The following is a 9,967-nucleotide window of genomic DNA, read 5'->3' as shown; positions in this document are numbered from 1 at the left end:
AACTGGAATCTTGGAAATAGGAAATATGACTTCAGTGAGTTCAAGACAGCTGGGAACTCTGGGGGGAAAAAACAAACTCTGACTGGGAAAATACGTTTTGAACGGTCATCCAACTTGGAATTGCAAGTCGGGAACTTGGGCCCCTTTCTAGAGCTCGACCTGAAGATCACTGACTTCATCATGATTCGACCTTGTTTTTTTTCAGTTCCCAGTTGTCTTGAGTTGAAAGCACCATAAATCCAGAGAATGCCAGACAAAATTTTACTTACGAAGGATTGCAGCACCACCTTCCTGTTCAAGTGAGCACAGCACAACAATGTGTCCAAAAATGTATGCTGCTGCATAAATTATGTAATATCCCAGGGAGATATGTATACTGTAGGTAAGAAAGTAATACTAAGTGTATGTTGTGTAGTAACACGTGCATCACCTTAATAATTTGGTCCCTTTTCTCATAATTTTGCCTACTGTTCTGACTTGGTGGTGCACATGTAGCCTATAGCCTGTTTTAGAGAAATGTAATCATTGAATATTGTAAGAGCTTTCATTGTCTGCTTATATGCACCCTTTATTTATCCTACGGTTCTGACTTTGTGTACAGGGAGAATACTGCAAGAACGGCCCAGGTTCTGAATTCTGTCACTGCACATTTAAAAAATGCTTAACAAATAGTTATATTCGTCATAACTCGCTCATTAATGTCTTAATCGAAATTTACGGATTGCCTCTTATCTGCTCGTCGTCCCCTTATGCCATAGTTTGTACATCTCAATTGTCAGTAGAAAACATATTTGTTTAAGCAAGCCAGCCATATCAGCCATGTTTTTTTTAAGGCAGTAAATGAGGCTGAATGAACTGTTTCACTGCCTGACAAGACTCCGCTGATAGCCAGGTGTACCAGTGGTAAAGCAAGGGTGAAAATCTGATATCAACTTTGGAGGGGACAATTACATGAAATTATCTCAAGAGCAATTCCTGAGGGGGACACCAAAAGTAGTGCTGTAACACATAGCCTACATTGTAATATGGTAAATGTATATTGAGGAACCAAAGAAATAAGGTGTTTGCCATACTCCTAACTACCGGCACCCAAAACTACACAACTAATCACAACAGCAATACCATTGCCTTTAACAAATCTTAGTTCAGTCACCAGTTTAAGTTGAGAGTGGGGGTATCCATGGCATTTTCCAATTATGTTCCTATTTTACAAGTCAAAAAAATTTAGAACCTTTCATAATGTTGCCAAACAAAGACTCAACAAACTTACCTGAGACTTCCTGTCTCTGCCAGTCTGTCCCTGCATATCTGTCCCCAACTCTGCTGTCTGTGTGCCATCTGTTGCCTGCTCTGCCTAATGACATCATTGTGAAACATTTCCATTAGAATTTAATTTCTTTCTTATGAACATTTTATCAACTAGTCGTTGAGATATTAGGCTACTAGGGTTCTTACTTTGCGTTTTGGTGTACTGAAAAATACTCTGATGTCCGTCTTTTATTTTTCTGCCATTTTTCTACCTGGCTGGCTGGCTGGCTACACACACACACACACACACACACACAGTGTGTAGGTTATTTACAGTAGGAGATGGGCTTCTATCATCTTATCTTTTATCATTCTATTTGGGCTTCGATCTAAAAGGTAGCTAGCAAATGTGAAACGGATTAAAATGACAAGAGTTGACAGCTGTATGAGTTCACCATTTACACAACATATGCTACAACCTTTTGTAATTTTAATAGTTTGTTTCATATTGGCTGGCTTCCAACAATAGCTGAATTTGCAAAGCTAGCGAGCACCAATTCCGTTTCAGTGGTGTTTGCTATAATCTTTGCTACCCGGGTTAAATAAAGGTGAAATAAAATAAATAAATAAAAGTTCCCTTGCGACAATTTAGCTTTTGCAACGAGACCATTAAATATATTTAAGACAATGGTAGAAGAGAGTGTAGTTCTGTTCAGTTTGCACTTCAGTTTATCACTAACCTTATCACAGGGATTTTGAAGCACTAACTTACATCATCTGCATGCTGATCTTGGAATAAATTGACGATAGCAAAGATTCCATCTTTGACAAGGCCACATAAATGGAATAATTACTAGCTAGCTTAATAGTTAATATTTGCCCGCTAGCTCTGCATATTCAGCTAGTGTGTGTGCGTGATTGACTGGATTAACCTCATGTCAGTTACGTTCATTGAGTGCCTTTCAGACAGTGGATACCACCCCTCTGTTACCTTGCCAACTAAGGAACTGGCAGTGGATCAAATCATTGTGAGGCAAAGGGTGGGGGGGTCGCAATCTTTTGAAACTTAAAAACGCGCTATTAAGTGTCTATAATCAGCACAATTGCTTTCATTGCGTATTATTAATATTATTTAAATTACATAGTTATGTTTCAGTGATATATTGGGGGGGACAAATCATATTTTTCATAGGATGGGGGGGTCGTGTGTCCCCCGTCCCCCCCGGGATTTACGCCCCTGTGGTAAAGTGTTGGGACTGCTACTAAAATCGCCACTGAACAGGTTACTTCTCCATCACTTCACTTCTCACACATCTCTCACAAGCAGGTGAGTATGGAAATGTATTTTTCGCAATAAGAATCCCAAGCGATGCAAAAATAAAAATCTGAAATTACATAACATATATTTCTTATTTCAAAATCATGCCGGCCTTCTGTGTTGAGACCGCCCCCACACGATCATGGCCAAGCCCAGTTAACGTTGTTTTTTGTGGCAGCCTATCACACGCAAGCTTCTGCATTCGTACTTTGTTATTTTGCATGCACTGCGGATAGAAACAAATGCTTTGCTTTCTCTCATTTGGATGAGGACCACACCAAGGACTTTTCTGGACCAGGCAAAACTCAGATTCCGCTCATCAATTGAAACCGACCATAACTGCATACCAATTTACTAATGACAATGACGGATTTTCACCGATCGACGCATTTATTGGGATAGTGAGGGAATGCGAGCATCAGTAGATTTGGGTTGTAATTGTCCTACACATTGCGATATAAATTAGAGTTGAGCCGACTGTGGCGTCTAGCCATATCATTATGTCAGGCATATCAATCTTAGCATTTGTGATGATATCTATGCTATCGTATGGATATTATGTCGTAGCAAGTGTCGAGCCTGCGAGGTATGAGTGGGATTTTGAGTCCGTAAATCTGAATGTGGACCTCTCTCGAATACTCAAGAAAGTGAATGGCCGTTTTTTGTCTGTTGCCATAGACGCGAGTCTAGTCGCTGAAGAGAAGTTCATGTACCTTTTAACGTGAGTAAAGGCAAGCATTAACGTTACTATTTTTGGCCGGGGGGGTTTTGAGGGGTATCTGTACTTTACTATTTCAATTTTTGACAACTTTTACTCCACTACATTCCAAAAGAAAATAATGTACTTTTTACTCCATACATTTTCCCTGACACCCAAAAGGACTTGTTACATCCCGAATGCTTAGCAGGACAGGAAAATGGTCAAATTCACGCACTCATAAAGAGAACAACCCTGGTCATCCCTACTGTCTCTGATCTGGCGGACTCACTAAACACAAACGTTCCGTTTGTAAGTTATTTCTGCCCCTGGCTATCCGTAAATAAAGAAAACATCGTGACGTCTGTTTTGCTTAATATAAACGTGAAATGATTTATACTTTTACTTTTGAAACTTGAGTATATTTGATCATTGACATTTACCTTTGATACATAAGTATATTTAAAACCAAATACTTTTAGTAGTATTTTGCTGGGTGACTTTCACTTTTACTTGATTCATTTTCTATTATGGTATCTTTGCTTTTACATAAGTAGGACAATTCGGTACTTTTTCCACCACTGTTTTTGGCACAATTGTAAATGTGTGTGTTTTATAAAATGATTACCATTAGTAAAAAAAGAATTGAGGACTATATTAGAATTAGCCAGGGTCTTATTTTTTTAGGTTGTTTTCAGTTACTCGCTCAAAGTTGTTTTTGTCTTTAGCCTAACAGAAAAACAGTGCAGAGAACAGCACTATATCATCTTATGAAACTCCATAAATACTGAACTAAACCTTATTTCATTCCACAAGGTCTCCAAAGCTGAGGACATTGGCAAAAGCTTTGAGCCCAGCATTTCTGAGATTTGGAGGGACAAGACAAGATTTCATGACCTTCAACCCAACATTTTTACATTCAAACGAGAATCACAAGAACTCTGTGTTTGATGCAGGTAAATATGGCATACATTGTCACTCATCTCAACTGTGAGTCACATTACACCACAGACATTGTCAGGCATAATGTCATATCTCATAAATTGCAATAGCAGTTCTTTTGATGTGTGCGGTTTGACTGTGGTCACTTGACTCCTCATCATGATTCCTGTTTGGCATGAGAGATAGAACAGTACGTTGATTCACACAGAGTCAGCTTGAATGCACACAGTAAACCAGGCAGATGTCAAGCAATGTCATTAGTTTGATGTAGATCTTAGGTCATCAGCTTCTAAGTGACTCATAGTCACTTGGTTTCTGGTTCCTGTTTGCTAATCTGCTGTCAGATGACATATGTGAAAGGCTGGAGCTGCCTCCACTACTGGAAAAGAGGCTGAAGCAGGAATGGACTCTACAGGAAGTACTTCTCGACAAGGAGGACTTGCAGAGGAAGTATAGGAGTGTGAAGTTCACAGGTATGAACCGTGGTCATGAAGGTAGCATCACTCTAGCTCACAACACACTGACTCTTTTGTTTAGCTGTTATCTTGGAACCACCCCATTTCACTTGAGCAAATTCACAGAAAGAAGTAAACAACATTTAAAATGTATTTTTTTCCCCTGACAGAGTGTGCAGTGGATCTGCTCTACTCTTTTACAAACTGCTCTGGATTAGACCTCATCTTTGGGCTCAACGAGCTGCTCAGGACCTCTGGGAACTCCTGGGACAGCAGCAATGCCAGGACCCTCCTACAGTACTGTGAATCTAAACAGTACAGCATGTCCTGGGAGCTGGGCAATGGTAATCATTTTGAGGCCCCCAGTATTTACAGTGTTATACTAACTAAGCCATCTTTCATTGTGTGACTGAAACAGGGAATTCTCAACTAAATGATTTATGTATTGTAAGGTTAGTTGAACAAAAATCCTGTCTCCCTTTAGAGCCCAACAGCTATGAGAAGAAGGCAGGGATCAGGGTGGATGGATACCAGCTCGGCCAAGATTTTGTTCAACTCCGCAAGATTCTGCAGGAATCCAAACTTTACAATAACACTGGACTCTATGGACCAGACATTAGCCAGCCCCGGGACCACCGGAAAGACTTACTGGAGGGGTGAGAGTTTGTCCCTTTATGTAGCCTATATATAAAGTAGTCCCAATATAGTCCTAATGGACAGGCTGTTGTACTAACTAAAGTAATAGTATTGGAAGTCTCCTCAATCAATATAAGAAGCATCTTGATACCGAAATGTTGTTACTAACTAGAAAACTACTAAAGGAATTGAATTAAAATATGATTCTACAATTGAATTACGATATGTGACCTGCATACCTTTCAATATTCATCAAGGTTAAATATCACTTCCATTGTAGTGGGAGACTAACCTTTTGTTTGCTATAGTTCATGGGTGTTTTCTGTCATTTCACAGCCATATTATACAATAAACCAGAGTTTATTACTGCTTCTCTCCTTTATATCCACCTACTGTATGTCTATACCCAAGTAAGGCTGTAGTTCAAACCCTAAAGGCATACTTCGGGATTTTGACAATGAGGTATCCACGAGTTCATCTGAATCTGGAGAAGTAGATCAAGGGCCTCATTACCAAAATCCAGAAGTATCCCTTTAACTGTTAATCATTAATCCAACTCATTCATCTCTTATCTAAAAGGCACAAAGTATTCCAAACATATCCTGGCTCTTTCCCCTTTTGGGAAACTGCTTTATTTTTACAGTCTATGGGATAAACTCTCATCCCTCAAGTGTGTCTCCTGTGGTCTAAGGGCAGGTTAACGTCAGATCAATAGATTCTTCTTAGATAACCACCAATCATGTGGAATATGTTGAACAATCGTATCCCATTTACTTTTCATAGGTTCTTGGAGAGTGGGGCAGAAGCAATTGATGCATGCACCTGGCACCAGTAAGTTGAGCTGTCCCTCGTGTAGCATATAATGCTACGGTCAGATGTCATGTGTTGGTGCCTTTGACTTTGACGCAAACACAGAGGCTGAACAAACACAGGAATAGTTTGATTGTGCCAGTAATGTTGGGTATGTGGGTTTGCCACAAGGGGTAAGAGGAACTTATCATAACTGTTTGTAAAGGCTTGCACTGACCAGACTTCACATCCCACTGGGCACAGACGTCAGTTCAATGTCTAGTTACGATTTACCTTTGGTTGAGTTGTCGACTAACGTAAATTCAACGTGAAATCATCAAAACATTTCACCATGTCATTGGATTTAGGTTAAAAGTTGCATAAAAAAAAGACAAAATGCCCTTATGTTGACGACTTAAAAAAACATTCTATCAGTTTCCCACGTTGATTCAACATCATAATATTTTTTTCTTTGGGGTTGAAAGGATGCGGAAATGGCCTCCCGAGTGGGGTAGCGGTCTAAGGCACTGCATCGCAGTGCTAGAGGCGTCACTATAGACCCGGGTTCGATCCCAGGGTGTATCAGAACCGACCGTGATTGGGAGTCCCATAGGGCGGCGCACAATAGGCCCAGCGTTGTCTGGATTAGGGGAGGGTTTGGCCGGGGGGGCTTTACTTGGCTCATCGCGCTCTAGAGACTCCTTGTAGTGGGCCGGGCGCCTGCAGGCTGACTTCGGTCTTCAGTTGAACGGTGTTTCCTCTGACATATTGGTGCGACTGGCTTCCAGGTTAAGCGGGCAGGTGTTAAGAAGCGCGGTTTGACGGGTCATGTTTCAGAGGACGCATGACACGACCTTCGCCTCCCGAGCCCGTTGGGGAGTTGCAGCGATGAGACAAGATTGAAATTGGGGTGAAAAAGGGTCAAACAAAATAACAATCAAAAATACAAATAAACGATGTGGAAACAACGTTGATTCAACCATTCCCCCCCTCGGTGGTGTGATTGTGTCAGATGAGAGATATGGTCTACACACCATATAATCTGAAAATGTGATTTTATTCTTAGTGATTCTGTTGTGTTTGATATGAAGATAATCTCATCCTTGATTGCTCTGCCCTTCATTTAGTTATTATGTCAATGGAAGAGACACGTCTCTAGAAGATTTCCTAGACCCTGAGGTGCTAAACACGTTGGCCTTAAAAACACAGGAAGTCATGGAGGTAATGAAGAAAAGGTTAACAAATGTACATGTTTATAAATGTACTATAAATGTATTGCAGTTCAGTAAGGACTTTAAATGGTTCTTCTGTTTCGTGCGTCCTCAGACCATTGAGCTGACCTCTCCTGGGAAGAAGGTGTGGCTTGGAGAGACTAGTTCTGCCTATGGAGGCGGGGCTAAGGGCCTGTCTGACACGTTTGTCGCTGGATTCATGTGAGTGTGTGTATGTTTGTGTTGATCAGGATACATATAGACCCAGTCAGTATCACACCCTGATACAATGTGATAATTTTCATCTGGATTACTCTGGAGGTTGTAACAGGCAGGCTAGTCTCGCTTGCCAGACTCATGGTGCTCCACTGTGGGAAGAGAGACTACAGCCTTGCAGCCTCATTACACTGGCGGTAGTTGAGTCAATTGTGTTGTTCGTCTACTCTCATGGAAGAGAATCGCTGCTATTCCAGAACATGTGGTTCTCATTGAATTTACAGGTCACCTGTGAGCCTCATGATCAGCCTTTCAACCATGCCCTGTTCCAGGAAGACTTACAATAGTAGTCTCACATGCAAAAAAATGAAAGGAATGCCACATGATGTATCCAACATTGACTTAATCAAGTGTTAGGGCAGTAGGTTCTCACGAAGGATTACATATTGCATTCACATTGAATAAGGTTGCTTGTATCTAAATCAGATGATATGTGTCAGAATCTCATTCTTTGCGATAAAAACGTTATAAGGTATTAAAGTACTGTATGTGGTGTAAAATAAATGTTTAATGATTACAGGTGGCTGGATAAACTGGGACTGGGTGCGAAGCTTGGATTGGATGTTCTCATCAGACAGGTTTTGATTGGATCTGGGACTTACCACCTGGTAGATGAGAACCTGGATCCACTTCCTGTAAGAGAAATTCCTGTTTATTCTCCTCTGTATTCTGAATTCCTGAAAAAACACCAATGATCGAAGTATTTGTGGATTGTGACAATAGTTTGGCTATTCTATGAATTTTCCCATTTCTATATATGGTCAGGTCCATAATTATTGGCACCTTTGATAAAGACGAGCAAAAAAGGCGTTATGAAATAAATAATACCAATAGAGCTATATTGTATGCGCAATTTTGTGAATATTTTTCTCAGAGAAAGAGATTTTTTTTAAATGCCGTTTTCTAAAATGTTTTATGAGATTGGAGAACCCATTGGGATGGATCCTTAGTCTGCACTTGTGGGGTTCAAGTCCGGAGACTGAGATGGCCATTGCAAAATGTTGATAGTCTTTTTTGCTCATCTTTATCAAAGGTGACAATAATTTTGGACCTGACCGTATAATCATTTATCTGGTTTATGGCTGTATCACTTTGGCAGGATTACTGGCTATCAGTTCTGTACAAGAGGCTTGTTGGACCAGAGGTGCTGAGTATAGAAGCCTTTTCCATTTTGGGAAAGACGAAAAGAGTACGGGTCTACCTGCACTGCACTAACAAGAAAAGGTATTCCACAATCCAGCTGTATTTAAAATGAAGCCACAACCTGTGTTTGTGTGTGAGACATGTGAGACAACCATCCTGACTGGTCCTCGATGTTCTCCCTTCTACAGCACAAGCTACAAAAGTGGAGCAGTCACATTGTTTGCTCTGAACCTGAGTAAGGGCCCTGCGAGGATCTCTGTGCCTGTTACAATCTCTAACAGTACCGCCGAGGCCTTCGTTCTACAGTCTGAACAGCCTGGCGAGGAGGGACTCTACTCCAAGTAGGCTACCAGTAAACTTTATTCCCATCAATGGGGCCACTAACCTTAAGTTTGTCGTTTTTTATTATTACAGTTCAAGGAAGTGTTTGCTTTTGTCTTGCCTTGTAATATTGTCAGTGTAAAGGATGCCGTACTACTAAAAATAGAAAGGAGACTAACAGTGTGCTGTGATCTCCAGGTCTGTGAAACTCAACGGAGAGGTGTTGAAGATGGTGGATGAAAGAACACTTCCATCGCTCCAGGGAACTCCTCTTCCTGCAGGAGAATATCTCAGACTCCCTGGTTATTCCTTTGCCTTCTATGTCCTCAGCGAGGCCCAGGCGCTGGCCTGCCGATGACCCCAATTGGAGAGGAGGACTTGAGAAGATGGAGGTAAACTCACTGTCTAAACTAAGAGAAGGAAATACTGTACTTGACTATTGCACTAAACACAGCTGTATGACTTTGCCAAAGAATGTAAACCAAGTGAATGTGGTGAAAGGATTCGATCATCTTTCGAAATAACTTTTCATCTACATGTATTACATTTTTGTATATTTATCAACATGTATAAATAGTCTTAATACATTGTGAGTAGGGTTTTAAAATTTCAGAGAACTCATGTGGTTTCAGTCTATGTCTTGGAAGAAATTGCTGTTCAGGAAACACTTAATTTATGTACAACAAGTATTGCATTTATGTTTCATATTTGATGGCAAAAAATGTAGACTTAACTCAACTTGTTTACGCTCTGGTTACTTGATTTTCTACTCGGTAATGTAGTTGAATTGTGCAATTTTCTATTTTGGTACACTGGGATACAAGTCTTTTAAACTTTTTGTGTGTGATATATTTGTACAACATAATTTGGATGAGAAAATAAATGCAGTAATGAATTCAAAGCATGTAATGCTATATATGGTTTATATTTT

General features: G+C 40.4%; 1 protein-coding gene across 2 annotated transcripts; it reads left to right on the top strand.

Moving 5' to 3' along the window:
• Positions 1-2,777: 2,777 nt before the first annotated feature.
• On the top strand, positions 2,778-9,937 carry LOC106563622 (heparanase). Of its 2 annotated transcripts, none has more exons than XM_014129366.2 (12): positions 2,778-3,287; positions 4,080-4,219; positions 4,550-4,678; positions 4,831-5,004; positions 5,145-5,316; positions 6,080-6,127; positions 7,213-7,306; positions 7,412-7,518; positions 8,093-8,207; positions 8,672-8,796; positions 8,904-9,056; positions 9,235-9,937. In XM_014129366.2, the coding sequence occupies exons 1-12, from the start codon at positions 3,067-3,069 to the stop codon at positions 9,392-9,394; spliced, it is 1,638 nt and encodes a 545-aa protein (XP_013984841.1). In that variant the 5' UTR covers positions 2,778-3,066; the 3' UTR covers positions 9,395-9,937. The 2 variants fall into 2 exon arrangements, with proteins under 2 accessions (XP_013984841.1, XP_045545207.1); XM_045689251.1 differs by lacking the exon at positions 2,778-3,287 and adding an exon at positions 3,529-3,575.
• Positions 9,938-9,967: the final 30 nt, after the last annotated feature.

Source organism: Salmo salar, chromosome ssa01 (genome assembly GCF_905237065.1).
Source record: "Salmo salar chromosome ssa01, Ssal_v3.1, whole genome shotgun sequence".
In the NCBI taxonomy this organism is placed as follows: Eukaryota; Metazoa; Chordata; class Actinopteri; order Salmoniformes; family Salmonidae; genus Salmo; species Salmo salar.
The sequence above is the reverse complement of the archived record's forward strand: the minus strand, read 5'-3'. Positions and strand labels throughout refer to the sequence as shown.

Coding starts and splice junctions, on each gene's coding strand:
- LOC106563622 (XM_014129366.2), top strand. CDS start 3,067: ATGTCAGGCATATCAATCTTAGCATTTGTGATGATATCTATGCTATCG. Junction 7,519..8,092: donor ACGTTTGTCGCTGGATTCAT/GTGAGTGTGTGT, acceptor TAATGATTACAG/GTGGCTGGATAAACTGGGAC. Junction 9,057..9,234: donor GAGGAGGGACTCTACTCCAA/GTAGGCTACCAG, acceptor TGTGATCTCCAG/GTCTGTGAAACTCAACGGAG.